Source organism: Leptopilina heterotoma, unplaced genomic scaffold (assembly GCF_015476425.1).
Source record: "Leptopilina heterotoma isolate Lh14 unplaced genomic scaffold, ASM1547642v1 Lhet_52, whole genome shotgun sequence".
Lineage (NCBI taxonomy): Eukaryota > Metazoa > Arthropoda > Insecta > Hymenoptera > Figitidae > Leptopilina > Leptopilina heterotoma.
In genome coordinates, this window is record NW_025111114.1 from 309,245 (window position 1) to 332,522 (window position 23,278).

A 23,278-nucleotide genomic window follows, 5' to 3' on the forward strand; every position below is an offset into this window, starting at 1 on the left:
GGGAGGCAAATGAACTTTCAATTTTTATCGCAAACAAAAATATGGTAATCGATGGTTAAGATATACCAGTGTTTACTCTGGTAAAACCATGACTAGAGACACCATCGTCTCTAGGCTGGCAAAACCTTGGCTAAATACATCAATATCTCAACACTGGCAAAACGATGGCAAAAGTAGTTATAGTCTCTTTATAAATAATATAGTGCTCGAACTAGGAAAAGTATTTAAAAATATACGGACTTTACGGACCAAAAATGAAAAATTAAGGAACATTTACGGACCAACTGATGAAAATAAAACCATTCTGAGTCGAATAAAAATCATTTTCAATTCAATTATTATTTTATCAATAATTTGTAACTAAGATTCTTCTTTAAATCGATTATTTTTAATAATTTTAGAAAAAGTTCTTTGACAATTTTCAAATCCATTTGTTTACAATATTCAATTTTACGAAATTTCAATTATTCGTAAATTCTTCAATTAAATATAAACTAGAAAATAAAAACTTCAAAGAATATAAAAAAAATTCAATTAAACTTTTTAAAAAAAATTAATCTGAAAAAAAATTCAATTAAACTTTTCAAAAAAAATTATTTTCAAAATTCAATTATTTTTAAAAATTCATGCTAATATATTGCTTTTAATATTCAATTATAATCGAAAATTTTAACTAAAATCAATTTTTAAATAAAATATCAGAAAATTCTACTAGAATTCAATTATTTAAAATATTTAAATGCAAACAAAACAATTTATTGAATAATTGCATCTTTTATAAAATTGAATTCTCATAAAGAATTTTATCAACAAAATTTTGAAATAATTCAATTCTTCTGACGAATTAAAAAAAAAAATTCTCTTTTCGAGAACTTCTACAAATGCATTATTTTATAATTTTTAAAAAAGTTCTTTGACAGTTTCCAAATTCATTTTTTTAAAATTAAATTTTACAAAATTTCAATTATTCCTGAATTCATCAATTTAATATATATTAGAAAATGAAAACTGAAAACAATATAAAAAAAAATTCAATTGAACTTTTTCAAAAATATTATTTTCAAAATTCAATTATTTCTAAAAATTCTCACTATATTGCTTTTAATATTCAATTATTATTAAAAATTTTAACTAAAATTCATTTTTAAATCAATTTTTATTAGAAAATTTTACTAGAATTCATTTATTTAAATACAAAAATAAATAGTTTATAAATAATTGAATGTTTCTTAAAATTCAATCCCCATAAAAAATGTTATCAATAAATTTTTAAATAATTGAATCTTTAAGACGAATTTAAAAAAATTTTTTAAGAATAATTACATTTTTAGAGAAATTCGATTAAAATTGTATAGAAAATAATTGAAATTCTGTGATAAGATTTATTATTTGTGAAAATAATTGAATTTCTGCAATAATTTGTAACTTTTCCAAAATTAAATTCTTTTTTCGTGTTTTTAACTAAAATTCTTCTGTAAATACATTATTTTTAATAATTTTTGAAAAAGTTCTTCGTGAATTTTCAAATTTATTTTTTCAGAATTCAAATTTACAAAATTTCAATTATTTCTAAATTTATCAATTAAAATATATTTTAGAAAATAAAAACTTGAAATAGTTTTTAAAAAAATTCAATTAAACTTTCTCAAAAAAAAAAAAAAATTAATTCCACAGAATTATTATTTAAAAATATGAAAAAATCAGATTTTTAAATAATTGAATTCTCTTGATGAATTTTAATAAAATTTTTTTAAGAATAATTACATTTTTCAAAGAATTCGATTAAAATTACGTATTAAAAATAATTGTATTTCTGCAATGAGTTTTACTATTTTTGAAAATAATTCAATTCCAAAAAAGAATTTTATTATTGACGAAAATAATTAAGTTTGTGTAAAAATTGTATTATTTATGAAAATAATAAAATTATTGTGAAGGAATTTATAAAAAAAACTTTAAATAATCGAAATTATGTGAATTTTTTATTATTTTATGAAAATAATTAAATGCTTGGGTAGAATTTTATTAATTTTTTTTTTTAAATAATTCAATTCTTTTGGAAAATTTTCTTAAAATAGTAGATATTAAAAATTATTCAATTGAGGGAAATTTTTGAAAATAATTGAAATTTTGCCAAGAATTTTATTAAAATTTTTTGTAAATAATTGAATTTCTTCGAAGAATTTAATTATTTCTAAAGACAATTGAAATTTTGACGAGAATTTAAAAAAAATTTTTTAGCATAATTGAATTTCTGCGAAGAATATTTTATTACTTTTGAAAAGAATTGAATTTCTGCAATCATTTGTTTGTTCAACGCAGGAAATTTCCGGTATTCGATATTAATTTCCCCTGGAATTCATCGAATTTCCGATTAGAATTCCGGTATATAAACTTCTTTTATAATTCCCATGCGAATTCGTCTCGAATTTCCGATTCCGATATGGAATTCCGTTTGAAAGTGGAATTCCGATTAGAATCGGAAATACGATGTTCTTTCGACGCTGGATCACTAAGGAGTCGCTTACTGAAGAATCTTTCGAGATATTGCGAGATTGTCGGAGTGGGGTGTAGAAATAAAAATATCAATGTAGGTTCTCCAATGCAAATACGAACAAATTGCAATCTGATACGGGAACCTGAAGAAGGCTAAAGAAGTATGTATATATATACACGTACGGTATCGGAGTTTCAGTTTATTGACGACCTGGTAAGTCGCACGGTGGTGATACATCGGAGGTACATGCATAAATTCTCCAATGGGACATGCTCTCTCCAGGACCCCCTTGGCTGTATTTTGACCCAAGAGCATCATTTCAATGTTGCGCGCGCAGAATGAAGAAGGTGGGAATAATAAAATAAGGGAAATTACCATTGGCGTTAATAAGAAATTTTTTTCTTTAAATTTTCATTTAATATATTTGCTAACGTTAACTAACATTAGGTTCACGTTAATCTAACGTTAACTATAACATTAGTCTAACATTAGTCTAACGTTAATTTAACGTTGGCCTAACGTTAGTTAACATTAGTCTAACGTTGGACTAACGTTAGCCTAACGTTAGATTAACGTTAGTTAAAGTTAGCCTAACGTTAAATTAATCTGAGCCTAACGTTAGTTAGGAACCTGGGGAACTTTTCCGATGAATCTTTAAGATTACGCCAATGAAAACTAAAACACATTGCTGACTTACAGATATACCATATGTAGTTTACACGTGAGGGCATAAAGCATAAACATTTAATTTTATTTTTCAATCGGAAAACGAACTAGTCGATGAGGTTAACTGTTTAAATTTAAATGTATAAGTAGATATACATATATAAAAGTACAAACATATATATATTTGTACAAGATGTACACACATACACACGTATATATAAAATATACTCACGCGGTCGTAGTACACTAAATCAGCGTTACTTTATTAAGTATTACCTTTAGTTAACAGATACTTAATCAAAAGGTGCACGCAGTACGCCACTAATTTGACTTTGGCCCCCATAAATATTCGGCCGGTCGGTATATGTACGCCCGTGGTTCATATGGTGCGGCGGCGATATTCGTTCGAAAATACCGGACGATTCTGGACAGACGTAACGCATAATACCAAAGCAGCGCGGCCAAAAACACTGTGTGCGCTCGCGTCCAATGGCATTGGCCCGATAAAATACTCCCGTAATTAAATGCGAGAGAGGCACATTCATCTAACGCCTATGTGCTCTGACTATGTCGACAGTTTTAAATTTTATGAACTTACTTTTGTTTTCATCGAGAATATATATATATATACAGTTAAAAAAAAAAGAAAACACATGTCTGCTTTTCTCATCATAATTTTTTTTTTTATTTTTGCAATCGTAATTTTATTTCACATCTTCGGAACCAATATATGGCGAACTGTAAAACATTTTTGGGAAAACTTCAAAATGATTTTTCATTTTTCCTCCGTAAAGTCCGTATATTTTTAAAAATACTTTCACTATGCGGTTCGAGACCTCTGATAATATTCTCACATGACTCATTTAAACATGATCCAGTGAGAAAATATTGTCAGGAAAAATAAATCACGAATCAACTAAACCACTTCCTGATTTCCAAAGAACCACATCTATTAATATTCAAATTCTCCCCTTGATTTATCGATTTTTACTGGATGATGATCATATATACTATTTGGAAATAAAAGACATAAAAATAGCGAGAATTAGAATGAAGAAAAAAAACAGCAAAATAGGTACTTGGAAATGAAAGAGATTCGATCCTCGTGAGATAACAAAAATTTAAGAATCAAGAAAAAAAAAATAGTTAACCTTGCTTGTCAACTATATGCGTATAAATATATATAGTGAAAAATAACGGATCTAGCTCTAGTTTACAAGCTCAGAATCTCTCTGTTTAGTAGCGGTACCCATGTATCTTTCGGTAACGATTAGTGTGTACAGTGCACTTGGCTCAAGGCAATAAAACATTTTTATGTCCTTCCAGGATTGTTTGATTTCGAGATTAGCTGAGAATTTTAGGCGAACTCGCATATCATCATGATTTACCTACAAATGAAAGGTAGACGTAGCGACGACGAGTTCACGATGTTTTTTTTTTCTTTGAGAGAAAAAGGCCAGGATTCTCTTAAATTTCAAATTTATACCCACTGCCCTGTCATAATCTTGATTCTAACGCCCGCTCGGGGAGTGAATTTGTATTTTTTTGTTTTTAATTTCATGGTGGCCGTATTTATCAACAATTTTTATTTTGTGGCCAGAGGGGGAAGGGAGTTTTAATTAAAATCGAGATTTCGCATTAAGAATTACCTTTTTTAATATATACGTACTTTCTATAGTATTTAATTTTTTTAATTTGGGATGGTTCGGTTTGTCTGTGCGCACATGCGCGGGAGAACTTGCGCACAAACGAATTTCTCGAGCTCTGCGCGAGCGCACCTGCGCACGAACGAATTTCTCGAGCTCTGCGCGAACCGACCTGCGCACAAACAAATTTCTCGAGTTCTGCGCGAGCGCACATGCGCACGAACGAATTTTTAAATTTCTGCGCAGAACCACCAGCGCAGAAACGAATTTATAAATTTTCCCCAATTTCAGACATAAAAAGTATATATTCTAAAGTGAGAAAAGAGTGTATTTTGAAAATAGTGATCAATATCGGGAGTGAAAGTGATTCAAAGTCGAAACGGTAAGGGAGTTGACTGGCTGGCATTGCACCTCCCAGTGTGAGGACGATTTAGGGCCCACTGGTTGGGGTCTAAATCTTCCATGGTGGTCTATAGTATATAGGCTATATCAAGACACAGGGCCACTCGATATCACTCTTCCTTTATTTTGTTTTCCTCTATTTCTCTCTCCCTCTCTTCTTCTCTCTTTCCTCCTTTCTTTTCTTCATGTATACTTTACCTTCCTCGTAACTCAATACAATTCTCCATGCTGTGGCTTTAGTCAGGAGGAATTTACACCTACTTAATTTATCACTTTTTCAAGTAAAATATTTGAAAAAACTTTAAAATTTTAAACACGAGAATTCAATAGAACCAATATTCATTACATTATCGATAAATTCTACAGTATTACCTAGTTCAAAAATTGGGATTATAAGAGGAGAAAAAAATGTGTGATTTGAATCATCGAATTTAATTATAAATCGTGCGTGGAATCGTTTCTTCGAATTTAAATTCCAATCGGCTCTGTTCGATTATGCGAACAGCTGAGAATCGAATTCAGAATTCCACAATTTACTACCAAACAGGTACCCATAATTTTCGACCAGTCCAAAGATCTTTTCGGGAACATAATCTCGAATCTGAACACTGACAAATGACTTAATGTCGAACACATTGTTGAGGAGGATGACACATTAGCTATTATCTTGATTTAAGAAGGAACACGTATTTATCTCCTTTTTTGCAGCAGGTTTCATCTGAATCTCCTTTCGATGTGAGGTTACAAATTTTTTTTTTTCCCCTCTCCCAGATTGATATCAATTTTTATCTCGAGAAATTTCATTCGTGTTTTAAATTTCAGGATCAACGAAAATGTCTATTAGGAATATATTGAATGAATAGGGAGATAAATCTAAATTGTACGATTTATTACATTTTATATTTCTTTTGCTTTTTTTTTTATTTTCGCTATGCATTTTTTATAGCCTTGTGCTTTATTTTCCCTATTGAGTAAGTAAAACAAGGATTATTTATTTTTTTTTTTTTTAAAGAACGATTAATTGGACCAACATCATATATATACAAACATGTATGGAGAGAGTATAATTTGAAAACAAAATCGCATTGCGGCAAAATTCCTGGACCATTAGCGTGAGTTAATAAGAGTCGCAAAATACTAAAGCCACAAGTACCGGACCGCTCGATCCGTCCATTAAAAGTCAAATGCAACAGATCTATTCAACGTCATAATTACTGAGGGAGCCACTGCGCGCCAAGGCAATACGGCGTATAAAAAAAACTCGTCGTTATTAAAAAGTTTAAATGTCTATTAATTACTTGACGTTATGCAAGGGGACCGCGTGTTAAAAGTATAAAATGCATTTAATTATCACACCCGGCTGAATGAGGGAAATCAATGGGTTCTCTTTTTTACTAAAGCGGCACAGGCACGAAAGCTTTTTTTCAAAAAAAAAAAAAGACCTCAATTTGTAAACTCGTCTCCAACATCCTCTCTCTCTCTCTCTCACTCTTTCTCTCGTCGCAAATAACTAACGCTCACCACGTAATGAGAACGAGTTCTGAATCCGCTATTACTTCCTTATGAAAAGTAATTTTCGATTCATGTTTCTTCGATCAACAAACTGAGGTTTGCCCTTAAGGTTCTTTTCACACTTTTCTTTAATATCCATTTTCCATCTTTAGACATTTATACATTCAGAAAGGGGGAATTTTTTCTATTCAACTATAAATTAATTTATACGTCTTTATTGTAGGAGAAAGTATAGAAAAATTAAAACTAAGAAATTAATTAGTGCAATTGCAGAGTTTCTACAATGTCATAGAAAACCTGAAAATCATAGAATTGTCATGGAAAAATCAGAAATTTGTAGAAACCCTGATTTGTTATTGCACTAATTAATTTGTTGGTTTTAATATTTAATTATTGCACATCATTAGTGAAAACAGGAATAATAATAATAATAAATCTCTGTTTGGAATAGTTTTCGAATTTTTTCTCTTCTGTTTGTATTTTCGTCTTGTATATATAGGTAGAGAGGCAAAGGAATGGTTATATGATCACAATGGCAATAACTCTGAAACCTTCGGTAACTAAAGGGATACACTGTTTCTCAGGAATAGTTACAGAGGTGTCACCAATACACAACCAGAATCCTATGTAATATATCCATATGTATACTTGGTTAAACCAAAGAGTAGAAACTCCAGAAGTGTCACCAAGAGCAAACCTGGACCTCACGACGACCACTTACACATTGTTAACCCCAACTTTGATATATATTATTTCCACCCTCTCGAAGATGGTTCTCAATCAAAATATTTTATGCGACTTCTAAAAAGGATTAGGATTAGAATATCGTTAGGATATTTGGAATAACCTACAGACAATCATATCTTTAGCTAGTAACTTATTTCGCCTCAACCCTTTTATTAATTCTCAGAAATTTTTTTAAACTTCAAGATTAGAATTCTCTTTGTTCCTAGAATGTCTAAAAGATATCCTAATTTCCAAAAATTATAAATTATAATTATAGTCTGTAGGGTACGTTTGAGTAAAAATATTTTCAAGAAATTTCTTGCATTTTGAGACAAAAATGAAGAATGTACTGGAAGTTTCATGGAAACCACGTGGTGTGTGATATACATCGCTATATCACCCTTGTATTTACTGCAGTGTCAAACCAGGGACGACAACTCTGTTACAAATTAGAACCGAAATCTCTATCTCTCTCTTATACACATACGTATATATATGTTTGATGATGATAATAATTGCTGCTCCAGTTAGAAATCGTTGACTCGACATTTCATATTTGACACATCTTTTAAAATCCTATTTTTTATTCTACTTAATCTTACAATTAGTATAATTATATTATAACAAAAATATAAATTTTGAGGATTTTAAATATTTTTGTCATTGGCCATGGTTCGCTATATACTATTTAACAATAGTCTATATTAAAATTAATTAATTTCCGTACGATGTCCACTATTCCAAGGATTTCTAATCTTTAATTAAGGCATCCTGTATATACTTACCTCCAAGGACCTTATATTTTAAAAAAAAATTGCAGCTACGTTAACTTAAAGGCAATATTGCCAAATGTTGCGCTACAAATTCTAAAAGTTACAGTTTCGAGTGGATAAAAATGAGGTAAAATATAAAAAAGATTAAAATAAAGAACGATGTATAAATCAAGATGCTTAATGAGTTAAAAGTAAAGGGTTTTAAGGGCTGTTTTCTACAAGGCGCGTAAGGGTTAGGAAGAAAAAGGGGAATTACTCTTCAACCATGGTACCGGCTCCAATTTACGATTCATTTCGTTGAAACGACCGCCACCGTCGGTGTTCAAACCTATATATCGCTATTTTACCAATCTGAATAATTAATTTTAATAACGAATTTTCCAGTTTCGTTGTTTCTCTTTTTTTTCTCCTTTCATTCTACGCGCGTCTCTCCTTGCTTTTCACTTTCAATAAATATGCGGTTATATGCTCTCGACATTGACGTGAAGAATCGCAAATTAATTTTTTAAAAAGCCTAGTGGCCAAAAACTTTTATACAATCTTAACATTATAAAAAACAAACTGGAAATTGCTTCCAGGCACTGCGTCGGAATACTGTTTTCTCTTAAGGGTGTATTTAAAAATCAATTATGGGAAATCTGAGCATTCCTCTTGGAATTAAATGTAGGGTTGATTTTTCACTTTGGAGGTCGAAGTGAAAATCAAAGGCAAAGTCAATGTCAAAGTAAAAGTAAAAGTACAGGGATTCTACAAGTCATAAAAAACCTAAAAATCATGGAATTGTCATGGGATTTTACTTTAATTCATGGAATCATGTAAATATCATGGAATTTTTAATCGAATCATGGAATTTTTTTAGCTTTTGTTGCAAACCTGTGTGATTGAAATTCGCGCTCCTTTACTACTCAGGGTGGTCACAAGTTTCAGTTTATCTCCCTGACAATTTACTGATATTAAAATTACTTTCCCTAACAAAATTCTTTTTATAAGAAAATATTAATGTTTACAGAAAATGAGTAAAATTTATGACTTTTAATAATTTCTAAAAATTACAATTATAACCCTTCCTGAATTTAATTATTTTCTACAATTTTCAACTAAACTTTATCTTTGAATCAATTAATTTAAATAATTATCCTAAAGTTCTTCTAGAATTCAATTATTTAAATACATAAACTCAATTTTTTATCAAAATTGTGACTCTCCATAGTTTTTTCTTAAATTATTAAGGTATAATATTTTCAAAAAATAATAAAGAAATTCTTACAATTAATTTTTTTTTAATATTTTAAAATAATTTTTGAACGATAATAGTTTTTCAATTTTGAAAAATTTCCAAACAATTAAAATTTGGTAAAATCTTTTCAAAATAATTGATTTTTTGAAAAGTGTAAATAAAAATGATCAAATTCTTGAAGAATTTTATTTATAAACAGGACGATGATTTATCAAAAATTTTAATAAGTCCAAAAAGCAAATTTTGAATCTTTAATAATTATTACAAAACAATTCTAACAATTAGTTTATTAAAAATATTTTATTAATGTAATTTTTGGAAAATAATATTGTATTTCTTATTTAAAAAAAACTAATGAATTTTTTGGTGAATTTTCATTAAAAATTTTGAAAATTATTATTAATTATTATTTTCTCCAAAATGTTAAAAATAATACTAAAATGTGATTATTTTTGAAAATATGTAATTAAAAATATTTAAAATATTGAATTTTAAAAAATTAGAAGCTAATTTTAATTTTTTAATTTACCTTTAAAGATTTTTCATTAAAATTTTTGATAATTCATTTATTTTCAAAATTTGCAATTAAAATTCTTCTAAAGTTGATTTTCAAAAATTGTTACAAAATACTTGAAATAAATTGAATAATTGATTATTTTCAATTAAATTTTACAAAATTTTAACTATTCAAAAACAATTTTTGAAAGATTTGTTTATAGTTATTTTTTGATAAATAACAAAATTATTCCTGAAAATTCAATTATTTTGAGGCATTTTAATACAATTCTTTGCAAAATTAAATTATTTTCATAAATAACAATATTCAGCACAAGAATTCAATTATTTTTAAAAGAAATAAATTTTTTCTGAAAAATTCAATTATTAAAATAGATTTTTACAAAACTCTTCGCAAGAATCCAATTATTTTTATAAATAATATAATTCTTCTCAGTAATTCATTTATTTTCTAAAATTTTAATAATAATCGTTGCATCACAGGATTTCAATTATTTTTAATACAAGTTTAAATAAATTCCTCGAAAAATGCAACTATTCTTAAAAATTTTAATAAAATTCTTTAAAAGAATTAAATTTGAAGAAATTTTAATGAAATTCTTTACAATTTTCACAACATTTTTCGAAAGAAATCAATTATTTAAATTGATTTTTATAAAATTCTTCCCAAGAATTCAATTATTTACATAAATAATTCTTCGAAAGAATTCAATTATGTCGATAAATAACAAAATTATTCCCGAAAATTCAATTATTTTGAAGCATTTTAATAAAATTCTTTGCAAAATTCAATTATTTTTGAAAGTAATAAATTTTTTCTTGGAAATTCAATTATTGAAATAGATTTTTATAAAATTATTTTTTATAATATTATTTATAATATTTATAATAAAAATAAAAATATTTATAATAATTTTATAGTATTATATTCAAAATTTGCAATTAAGAATTCCTCAAAAGTTGATTTTCAAAAATTCTAACAAAATACTTGATGTAAATTAATTATTTTCAATTAAATTGTACAAAATTTTAACTTATTCAAAAACAATTTTTTGAAAGATTTGTTTATTGTTATTTTTCGCATTATAAAAATCAAAATAAGTTGCACTTTTTTACTAAAAATTTTGGGATTTTGTTGCAATGTTTGGAAGAAAAGTCGAAAAAGTCCCAATTTTTGAAAATAAGTCGAAAAAATCTTAATTTTCTTAATTTCCCTGACAAAAAATTTTTATCTTGACATTTACCTGACTTCACTGATAAAACTTTTGTTTCAATGTGTCATGGAAATTTTATCATCACCTGGAAATCATGGAAAAATCATGGAATTTTATAAGGAGTAATTTGGAGAAACCCTGAGTAGCAATTTAGGTCAAAGTTAAATTTTCTGGAAAATGTTGGATATGAGTGAAAAGTTTAGTTTTCAGTTATAGGACTTAACGCTGTTCCAGGTGAAGCTTTTATTCCTTTTTTGAAAAAATAAACGTATAAATAAAATGTAGGTATATATCTATATATGTATATATGTACTTTAGAGGCGATTAACGATCGCACATGTTAAATGACTATCGTTCGCAAAGGCATGGTATCTCCCTTTATGTCCAAGTTGATACACGAGCTTGAATCGGATAGTAAATTGTCAGGAATTCAGGCGTCAGTTATGGCATTCCAAAAGATACGGTATGTTTCTTTAGCGATCGAAGAAGGGAACGTCGATATCGTCGCGTCGGTGTCATGAAAAGAGCGCCAATAAACTTTTCTGGAAACCTCTCTTATTCATTTGGATAACATACAAACACATCAACATGCTATATTTCAACTTATATGCAAAAAAAGAAAGAAAAAAAAAAAAAAAGAAAAAGGGAATCGTTTATCTCACCCAATAGCTCACGCTCTGATAAATTTTATTCAATCTCATAAAGTAATATCAACAGTCAGTCTTTATGATATACACTATATACAACATTTTGTTGTATACAAAAGTCACAAAGTTATTTATAAATTTATGTGTCAATTTTAATGGCTTATTTCGTTTTATATTCTCGATAATATCGTTCAAAAGAATGTATATATGCGCATCAAAATGTGTTTTTCTCTCGATGCATCTTATTCTTGAGATCCTTGTAATCTAATCTTCTTTGAGAATAATGTTGTTTCTCCTAGATTTTGTATATTATATGGTTGATGGAAAATTTTACGAGGACTATTTGCATTAAATTCAAACTGAACATTTAAAATGGTGTTTTGGAAATTAAAATTTACAATATCGATATCTCTTCTCTTCTATAATTTTTCAACAGACGAGAATAAAAAATTGTTGTCTTAAAAATGAATTTTCTTCCAATGCTACACTTTTGAATTTGTCTTATTTAACGATTTACTTTATTCTTGAAATCTCACTCTTCTATCCTTTCTATCACTCCGTCTCATTCTCTCTGTCTGTCTCTCTCGCTCTCTTTAGTCCTGCCACTTGCAATCCTCGTGAGCGACTCTCTACCTATCGAGACCGCATTTTAATGCGAGTCTAATTTTCGATTTAATTTCGGTAAAAATGATTCGGTCCGCTTCCGTTTCTCTTCCCTCTCTCGCGCTTCTCTTATACTTCTCCATTGTAGGTCGTTAGCGGAACAGAATTTCCCCAGAAAAGTTCTCCATACCATTTCCGTCAATTTACATAAGTCGCACTGAAACTAGAGTGCTTCCTAATATATATGTATAAAGTATAGTAAAACTAACCCCATCTGGGGGTTTTTAATTTATTTTTTTTACAAATTTCGAAAAAAAAATATCATACCTATTTGCAAAAAAAAAACCGTAATTTATAATTAACTTATTTCTTTTAATTATAATTTATAGAATATAATTTATAAATATAATTTTAACCTTCTAAAAAGGGGTTAAACTTGATTCCCGAGGGATTTTCGGAAGTAGAGAAAAGAATAGGAGAGTGTTACAAATACAAATTATTTTTTATAAATATTTATAATATAACAGGGTTTCTAAAAATTTCTCCTTATAAAATTTCATGATTTTTCCAATAATTTCCAAGTGATAAATGATAAAATTTCCATAATACATTCAAACAAAATTTTTGTCAGTTAAGTTAGGTAAATGTCATGAAAAAAAATTTTTGTCAGGTAAATTAAGAAAATTGAGACTTTTTCGAATTATTTTCAAAAATTGTGATTTATTCGACTTTTCTTCCAAACATTGCAACAAAATATCACAATTTTTAGTAAAAAAGTGAAACTTATTTTGATTTTTAAAATGCGAAAAATAACTATAAACAAATCTTTCAAAAATTGTTTTTTAATAGTTAAAACTTTGTAAAATTGAATTCAAAATAATTAATTTATTTCAAGTATTTTGATACGATGGATTTTAATATTTATAGAAAGAATTTAATTTTTGAGAATTATTGAGGCCTTGGATCCAATAACTCGCCCGACGCTCGAAGGCACGCGCTAATACCAGTCGGGTAGCAGTGAGTGGCCTAGAGGCGCTCACTGCTCACTGACTGGCAGTTGCGCGTTCCTCCGAGCGTCGGGCGAGTTATTGGATCCAAGGCCTCAATTTTATTATTTATAAAGTAATTGAATTCTTGTGATGAGTTTTATAAAAATCTATTTATATAATTAATATTTTCGACTAATTTTATGCAAATTATAATTTAAATAACAAATTAATAATATAATAGAAAAATTAACAAAATTTTTTAATTTATGAATATAATTGAATTCTTTCAAAAATTCTATTAAAATTATATTGAAAAGAATTCAATTATTCTAAAGAATTTCATTAAAATTTTTTCAAATTGAATTCTTTTAAAGAATTTTATTAAAATTTTTACGAATAGTTACATTTTTCGCGGAATTTATTAAAAATTGTATTAAAAATAATTAAAATCCTGTAATGAGTTTTAACATTTATAAAAATAATTGAGTTCTTGCAACGATTATTATTAAAATTTTAAAAAATAATTGAATTTCTGAGATGAATTTTATTATTTATAAAAATAATTGAATTCTTGCGAAGAATTTTATAAAAATCTATTTCAATAATTAAATTTCCAAAAAAAATTTATTATTTTTAAAAATAATTGAATTCTTGTAATAAATATTGTTATTTATAAAAATAATTGAATTTTGCAAAGAATTGTATTAAAATCTATTTAAATAATTGATTTTTTTTCGAAAAATGTTGTGAAAATTGTGTTTTAAATAGTTGAATACTTGGGAAAAATTTTTTATTTATGAATATTATTGAATTCTTTTAAAAATTTTATTAAAATTATATTCAAAACAATTCAATTAATATAAAGAATTTCATTAAAGTTGCTTCAAATTCAATTCTTTTAAAGAATTTTATTACAATTTTAAAAAATAATTTAATTCTTGCGAAGAATTTTATAAAAATCTATTTCAATAATTGAATTTCCAAGAAAAAATTAATTACTTTTAAAAATAATTGAATTCTTGTGATGAATATTGTTACTTATGAAAATAATTGAATTTTGCAAAGAAATTTATTAAAATGCCTCAAAATAATTGAATTTTCGGAAATAAAATTTTTATAATGCGAAAAATAAATCTATCAAAAATTGTATCTGAATATTTAAAATTTTGTAAAAATTTATTTGAAAATAATTTATTTATTTCAAGTATTTTGTTACAATTTTTGAAAATCAACTTTTGAAGAATTTTAATTGGAAATTTTGAAAATAATTGAATTATCAAATATTTTTAATGAAAAATCTTTAAAGGTAAATTTAAAAATAAAAATTAGCTTCTAATTCTTTAAAATTCAATATTTTTAATATTTTTAATTGCATATTTCCAAAAATAATAACATTTTAGAATTATTTTTAATATTTTGGAGAAAGCAATAATGTTCAAAATTTTAAATTAAAATTCATCTTAAAAAAAAATTTATTAGTTTTTTTTTAAATTATACAAAAATTCTTGTAAAAAATACAATTATTTTCATTATAATTCATTTTCATTTTCATTTTTTCAATTATTTACATTAATAAAATATTTTTAAAAACTAATTATTAGAAATGTTTTGTAATACTTTTTTAAGATTTGAAATTAAATTTTTGTACTTATTAAAATTTTTGAGAAATCAGGGTCCTTTTAAAAATTTAAATTCTTGAAAAGTTTTGATCATTTTTATTTATACTTTTCAAAAATACAATTGTTTTAAAAAAATTTTACCAAATTTTAATTGTTTGGAAATTTTTCATAATTGAAAAACTATTATCGTTCAAAAATTATTTTTAAATATTTTTAAAAAAATAATTTGTAAGAATTTCTTTATTATAATTTTTTAAAAATATTATTTAAAAAAAAGCTGTGGTGAGTCACAAGTATTATAAAAAATTGAGTTTCTGTATTTAAATAATTGAATTCTAGAAGAAATTTTGGAAAATTATTTAAATTAATTGATTCAGAGATGAAGTTTAGTTGAAGATTGTAGAAAATAATTAAATTTAGGAAAGGTTACAATATTGTAATTTTTAGAAATTATTAAAATTCATAAATTTTACTCATTTTCCGTAAACATTAATATTTTCCTCTGTAAAAAGAATTTTTGTCAGGGAAAGTAATTTTAATGTCAGTAAATTATCAGGGAGATAAACTGAAACTTGTGACCACCCTGAGTAATGAAGGAGCGCGAATTTAAATCACACGGGTTTACAACAAAAACTAAAAAAAATTCCATGATCCGATTAGAAATTCCATGTGATTTTCATGTTTTCATGAATCAAAATAAAATCCCCTGACAATTTCATGATTTCCAGTTTTTCCACGACTTATATGGAACCATGTATAATTTTGACCATCAAAAAGGAAAAAAAATAATGAAAGTTGAGCGTTGGGATTTTTTTTTGTAAAAAGAAATTTCTTTCAAATGAAGAAATAAATACAGTATAAAGGGAGAGGAGGGAAATTCATTTTCGAAGGGATATAACTCAATTTGTTACCAATGTCATTTTATCGTCGTATATTTTTTAATTACTTCACTTCAACGCCTGAATCCCTCTTTTTCGCGGGAGACCTCTTATTTGCCTGAAGACTCGTTCCTTATTTAACAACACGAGAGGCACAAGCCCTTTTTCTCCACTTCCAAAAAAAAAAAAAAAACTCTCGGGAATCGAAGTTTAACCCCTTTTTAGAAGGTTTATAATTTCTTTTAATTATTAAGACACTTAACATTGCGGAATTGTGACTGAACGATCAAAAGTCTTTTAAATATTAGGGTGATGGGATTCAACAAAAAATAAATTCTTACCTTTACTTATAAACAATTTTTAATACGTTTTTAATTAACTACTTAACGAAAATTGTAAATAGTCTCAGGTAATTTTGTCGTAAATTTGAAAAGAAATGTAGACAAATGATTGTAATTACAATACAATGATTTTAGGTGTGAAATACCTGTCTCTAAGGATCTTTAGCTTTACTAGACTTGAACCATTACTTTTGTTTCGAAAATTCAACTTTTTGACTCTGTAATGGGAAAACCCCAAGTACTTAAAATCTAATTTGTATTTTCTTCATCCCCACCACCAAGGGTATAATTAGCAGTAATTATGATTTTTAACGCCTATATAAACCCTCCATCAGTACTTTGTCGTTACAGTTGATTTTTGAATTTCTTGTTCTTCGGTCGCATTCTTGTACTTGTAGTTTGAAATTTAGATTTGAGAATTAGAGAAGTTAACTTTATTTTAATAGAAGTGCGTGGTTCATAAATTTAATTTGTCCGAAATATTTTTTGTGTCGCGTTTTAAAATTAAGTTTATCGACCAAGTGTGAAAAATTATTTATAATAAAAAGTACGATATAAATCTTTAATAAATCTTTAAAATTTCTTAAAGAAATATTTCTTAATAAAAATAAAAATCGGAATACATAAAGTGTACAATATTCGAACGAAAGTTTACGAAGAAAATCAGGAGAAATCATCATTGAGATTTTAATCAGATCAAGGAGGCAGAATTCTACAATTCAACAGGTTTAGACTCATTATTTTCTTTTATTTATAAACTTTTTTAAAAAAATTGCAATTTTACATTCATCGAGTTTTTAGAAGTTAAAAAAAATTCCTTTTTAAGGCAAATTAAAGTTTAAAACTACAAAAATTGACGATTACAATTTTAAAAACGTAGAAAACAACATTCGTGTTCATTAAAACTTTTTGAAACATTTTTACGTATACAAATTTTTCTTGTTTCGACAAAAATTAAAAAGAATTGACGATGTTAATAATGGAAATTAACATAAACAGGGTAAATTAACATTTTTCGATAGTACATTCATCTCCCGTTATTTCCTCGTAAATTTCCGATAAATTATTCTTTATTCTAAATTTATATTCGTCCACGGCAAGAAATTGTTTCAAAACTAATTCCTTTGTATTGAAGGAAAGACAATTCCAAACCTCTTTCTTTGAAACTGAACCTTTTTTGTTGACATTCGTTGTCAGCAAATCAATGCTCATATAGGCTATGACCGCCGTCATTGCCATAAGTTTCAATTGTTTAATAGTTTTTTTAAATTCTAAGAGCGGCAGAATTCCTTGGATATCAACGTCTTCTTTTTCGAGATTTTTTTTTAATTCGTCATAATAGAAGTCAATCAGTTCCTCAAAGTGCTTCTTCTTTAATTCTTTCGTTGTTGTGAAGTACAAAAAAATTAATACATCCAAGGCAGGTGGCGCGTATCTGTAATAAAAAATTTAATTTAATTTAATTAAAAAAAATTTAATTTAATTTAAAATTAATTTAATTTAATTTAAAATTAATTTAATTTAATTTAATTTAAAATTAATTTAATTTAAAATTTAATTTCACAAGTTTCAGTTTATCAATTTCCCTGAAAATTTACTGACATTAAAATTGCTTTCCCTGACAGAATTATTTTTACAGGAAAATATTAATTTTTACGGAAAATGAGTAAAATTTATGAATTTTAATAATTTCTAAAAATTACAATTATAACCCTTCCTGAATTTAATTATTTTCCACAATTTTCAACTAAAATTCATCTCTGAATCAATTAATTTAAATAATTTTCCAAAAGTTCTTCTAGAATTTAATTATTTAAATACATAAACTCAATTTTTTATATTCTTTGTGACTCTTCATATAGTTTTTTCTTACGTTATTAAGATATAATATTTTAAAAAAATTATAATAAAGAAATTCTTACAAATTAATTTTTTTTTTTAATATTTTAAAATAATTTTTGAAGGATAATAGTTTTTCAATTTTAAAAAATATTACAAAATAATTCTAATAATTAGTTTTTTAAAATATTTTATTAATGTAATTTTTTGAAAATAATTGTATTTCTTAAAATAACTTTTGTATAACTTGAAAAAAACTAATGAATTTTTTTGATAAATTTTAATAAAAATTTTGAACATTATTGTTTTCTCCAAAATGTTCAAAATAATTCTAAATTGTTATTATTTTTGGAAATATGTAATTAAAAATATTGAATTTTAAAAAATTAGAAGCTAATTTTCATTTTTAAATTTACCTTTAAAGATTTTTCATTAAAATTTTTGGTTATTCAATTATTTTCAAAATTTGCAATTAAATTTCTTCAAAAGTTGATTTTCAAAAATTGTAACAAAATTCTTGAAATAAATGAATTATTTTCAATTAAATTTTACAAAATTTTAATTTTTTTTAATTTTAATTTTTTAGATGCAAATACAATTTTTGAAAGATTTGTTTATAGTTAATTTTCGCATTATAAAAATCAAAATAAGTTGCACTTTTTCACTAAAAATTGTGGTATTTTGTTGCAATGTTTGGAAGAAAAGTCGAAGAGGTCCAAATTATTGAAAATAATTCTCAATTTTCTATTAAATTAATTAAACAACGGTTTACCTAATTACAACAATAATAATTTTTTTTTATTTTTTTCAGCACATTTATTAGGTATATTTCTATATATTTCTTTTCTAAACGAATAGTATTGAATCGTGCTGATTTGACCATTTTCTTATCACACATACATTACGTGAACGTCAAGTTATGCTTTTTCACGTTCGCGCAATTGAAAAAAAACAATAAAAAGAATGAGTCATGTAATTGATAAATCGACAAGTCATTCATTTTTTTTACCTATAGAATTTTTTAAATCTAAATAAAAAATTTTAAATTCCGAACTATTTTTATATATATGACTCATTTTTTTTATAATTCTTTAAATATTATTTTTCTATTCTTTATCTGTAATAATTAACTCTTGTTTTTTTTCTGCTTTTATAGATAACAATTCTATTCTTTTCATTAACTACATTTTTTTAATAAATTACATTTATTTTTTATTTATTTTTAAATTTAAATTAAATTTAATCTAATGTTAATTTAAATTAACGTAAATTAAATTAAAGTAGACGAATTAATTAATTCATGATTAATTTTTCCATCATCTTACAAAAATCGATAAAAATTTCTTTATAAAGTTAATGAAATTAAATAAAATTAATGAAATAAAATTTAATCATAATGAAATAAAATTTAATTATAATGAAATAAAATTAAATGAAATAAAATAAAATAAAATAAAATAAAATAATTTTAAATTATAATAAATTGCATTAAATTATATTAAATTTAATTAAATTAGATTAAATTAGATTAAATTAGATTAAATTAGATTAAATAAAAACAAAATGAAATAAAATTAATGTTAAATTTAAAATAACTCCAAATTTAAATTATATAATGTCTAAACTTTATAAATTGATTCAAGATGAAGACGATCTATATCGGTATTTATTTTTTTTCAGCATTTATTTTCTTTATATATATACTTCCTGTAAATAATGTTTTGAATAAGTGCTCTGATTAATGATGTTTAAAATATTTCAGTGACACTTTATACTTTAAATGATTTTCAACCGGAGTCGTGTTATGTACAAACGGAAATAAACAAAACGGTGTATTAAGAAAACTACACACCCGCATTCACTTTTGTATCTTAGAGAAGGGGGAATCTTAAAGATTTCTGATGCAACTGACAGAGAATTTTACAATTTACTTTAAATCTATTTTCTTTCTGCCAAATTGTCCATTTAAAAAATTTTTTTTTCCTGCCCAAAAAAAGCAATTTTTTTTACTGTAAACATTGTCTATTAATTTACTGTTTATTGTCTATTTATTGTTAAATATACTCTCTAAATTTGTTAAAAATAATATTATAAAAATATTAAAATACTTCCTCTATGAGGAAGTAATTATTTTTAATTTGTTTTAAAAATTAGTTTTAACTGATAATCAGTGACTTTTTTTTGCTTCTGAATCAGTTGAAAATAACCGATTTTCAGTGAAAAATAATTAAACTCGACTAATTGAATCAGTTTTAAAAATCTACTGAAACATCAGTTATTTTTTGTTTGGTGAGTTTTTTTTATTTTTTTTTTTTATCAGTTATTTTTAATTAAATGAAGAGTAGAAATACTATTATTTAAATTAGTGACTGAATTTTGTTTCTAAATCAGTTATTTTTGATTGGTTCAAATTTAGAGAATGTATTAAAAATGTTATCTAAATTTAAATTGTATTTAAAAGAAATTATTAGCTTACCTGCACAACTGAAAATCTACCAAGCAACAATTTATTGGATTCCGATTATCATCCAATTGAAAAAGAATATTATTAGACCATAAATCAGTATGGCACAATACTTTTTTTTCAACAAAATTTCTTTTGTAATACTGTTCGGCCTCATTTTTCAAACATTTCTTCACTAATTTCCATTGTTTTTCACATTTTTCAATACTGATAATGAAATCAATAATATGACAAACACCATTTATATTTGTCTTTAATGCTCCTGACATTAAACTTTCCGGTGAATGTAAATTGCAATTTTTTTCATTCAAAAATTTCACTATACTTTCCCTCCGTTCAAATAGAATCGATTTCGCATGAAATTCAGCCAATGCTGTTAATGCAATTTGACAAAAATTCAAATTAAACGTTTTTAATTTGTCCAACATTTGAAAATTCCTCACTGTCATTTCCTCCAATAGAATAAAATTGTCTTTTAGACCTAAAATAAATTTAGGTATTCCTTCAAATTTCATTTGAGGAAATAAATTCTCATAGAGAATAATTTCATTATTAAAAACACTGGATTGTTTCACGAAATTTTTTTGTTTCTCACTATTTGGTACAATTTTGAGGAAAAAACTAAAAATTGCCGGTTCTTCGTTAGTTTCCCTTTTTCCTTTGAGGATAAAATATTTTCCCAAGTAGCCCAACATTTCGTCTTCGATTGGTATTATTTTTTCAATTAAATATTTATTATTTAATTTTTGTTTAATTACTTGGAAAGATGGCTCATAGCCAAGAACTAAATTACATGTCATTTTGAAAAATTTTTTTCCAAAATGGATTTTATAATTTTTTTGTACTCAAATAAAAAAAAAAACTTTTTATTGAATAGTAAAGATTATTTAACAGACTTTTAACGAATGTTGTAAAAAAGACGTCATTTCATAACGAACGAAGAAAAGGTACTGATATTTTCATTATAAGGATCACGTATCGAGAAGTTTACAATCAACACAAACACTTTTTTCTTTGTATTGTCGTTTATAACTGCGACACACAAGTTACCAGTTAACTACTGTGGTTAATTTTCATTCTTAAGTAATAGTGTCAGTTATTCACATTATCCCGGGCTTCCCCGAAAGCAAAAATATAAAACAGAAAATCAGAAAATTTTAGCCTATGGAAATTTTTAAAAAAATTATTGTTTCTCAAAAAAAGGATTATTTAAATAATTAGTGCACAAAATGAAAAAAAAATAGTAAAATTAACAAAATATTTATTTAAAGTTATTATGAAACGCCATTGAGGGATTCCCGCATTTACATTCAAAGTAGAAAGAGTGGTGGTAGATAGAATATAATTAACGTTGGCCCATACTGGCGTTGCGCCTGTATATTTGGCCATGACCTGGTGTGTGAAGAGTGGTGGTAAGAGTAGTATAATATTGCGCATGATCAGAAGTTAAAATAAGCATTCACCTTTAAGAAATCAAAGAGTATTTTACTTTATCGACAGTCAATGAATTTATTTGAATTTCAAATATTTAAAATAGTATTTTGCCTTTACTTTTATTTAACTAATCAATAATTTATGAAATAATATTAAAATAATAAATAAATATTTTAAATTATATTAAAGTAATAAATAAAGATTATAAATAATATTAGAGTAATAAATAAAGATTATAAATAATATTAAAGTAATAAAGAAAGATAATAAATAATAATAGTAACAATTAGCGCGCTAAAGCGCGCGGCTAACTTCTTACTTCCTTTTTTTTAAATAAAATCAGCAATTTTAAATAGTAATTTTAAAAATAATAGAATTTAAAAATATTTTATCCAAATTTTTCTTAATAAAAATAATATATGAATTGGAATATAGTTTTAATATAATAATAAATTCTATATTATATTCTATATTATATAATAATAATATATTCTAAGACAGGGAATTCATAGAAAAGTCATAGGAATTTTTATTAAAAGTAGTGGAAAGAATTAAATGTTTAAAATAAAATTTAAAAGAAATTTCTGAATTTTTGTGCCTTTTTGTTGCCTCATAAACTGTGAAATTACTACGAATTCAAAAAACCCATAATTTTTTCTATTTCTGACAATAATTTCTTTTTAAATAACTTTATTTGTTTTAAGAAACTATCGTTTCTTAAAAAATAAAAATTTTAAGATAATTAAAAAAATTTTAATTTTACTTAAAATATATTTCGAAACTAATTGAATTTTAAAAGAGTTGCGTTTAAAATTTATTTATAAATAGATTAATTTTTTGAAAGTTTTAATTTGAAATTGTATAAAATTTCAATTTTCAATGAATTTAATTAGATTGGAATTTACTTTTTGAAAAAATCAAAATTTCTATAACAATCGTAATTCAAAAATATAAGTTCTTCAAGGTTTTTACTTCTTTATAAATATACTTTTTTATAAAAAAATTTAAAAACTTATAAATTTTTTCCTTTTTTCCAAAAGAAACTTGAAATTTTCTTGAAAATTTATAATTAATAAATCAAATTTAGTATAAATTATAAAGAATTTGTTTTTTTTTTTATTTTTAAGAACTCTTTGAATTTTGTTTAAAAAAAATTGTAATTGAAAAATAAAAACGATGCAATTTAGTTCCTTTTTATAAAAGATAAACAGAATTTTGTACAAAAAATAAGATTAAAAATAGGAATTATGCAAATATTTTTTTTTTCTTTTTCTA

At 25.0% G+C, this 23,278-nt stretch overlaps 1 protein-coding gene across 1 annotated transcript; it reads right to left on the reverse strand.

Annotated features, from left to right (window-relative positions):
- Positions 1-16,814: 16,814 nt before the first annotated feature.
- Positions 16,815-22,057, reverse strand: LOC122507943. Its single transcript, XM_043620967.1, has 2 exons — positions 20,582-22,057; positions 16,815-17,701 (listed from the first exon to the last, which is right to left on the reverse strand). The coding sequence occupies exons 1-2, from the start codon at positions 21,367-21,369 to the stop codon at positions 17,272-17,274; spliced, it is 1,218 nt and encodes a 405-aa protein (XP_043476902.1). The 5' UTR covers positions 21,370-22,057; the 3' UTR covers positions 16,815-17,271.
- Positions 22,058-23,278: the final 1,221 nt, after the last annotated feature.

Bases quoted from the DNA above. Each gene is read 5' to 3' on its own strand.
- LOC122507943 (XM_043620967.1), bottom strand. From the start codon at position 21,369: ATGACATGTAATTTAGTTCTTGGCTATGAGCCATCTTTCCAAGTAATT. The intron at 17,702-20,581 runs GTAAGCTAATAA...TTTTTATTACAG, and splicing joins GTAGATTTTCAGTTGTGCAG to ATACGCGCCACCTGCCTTGG.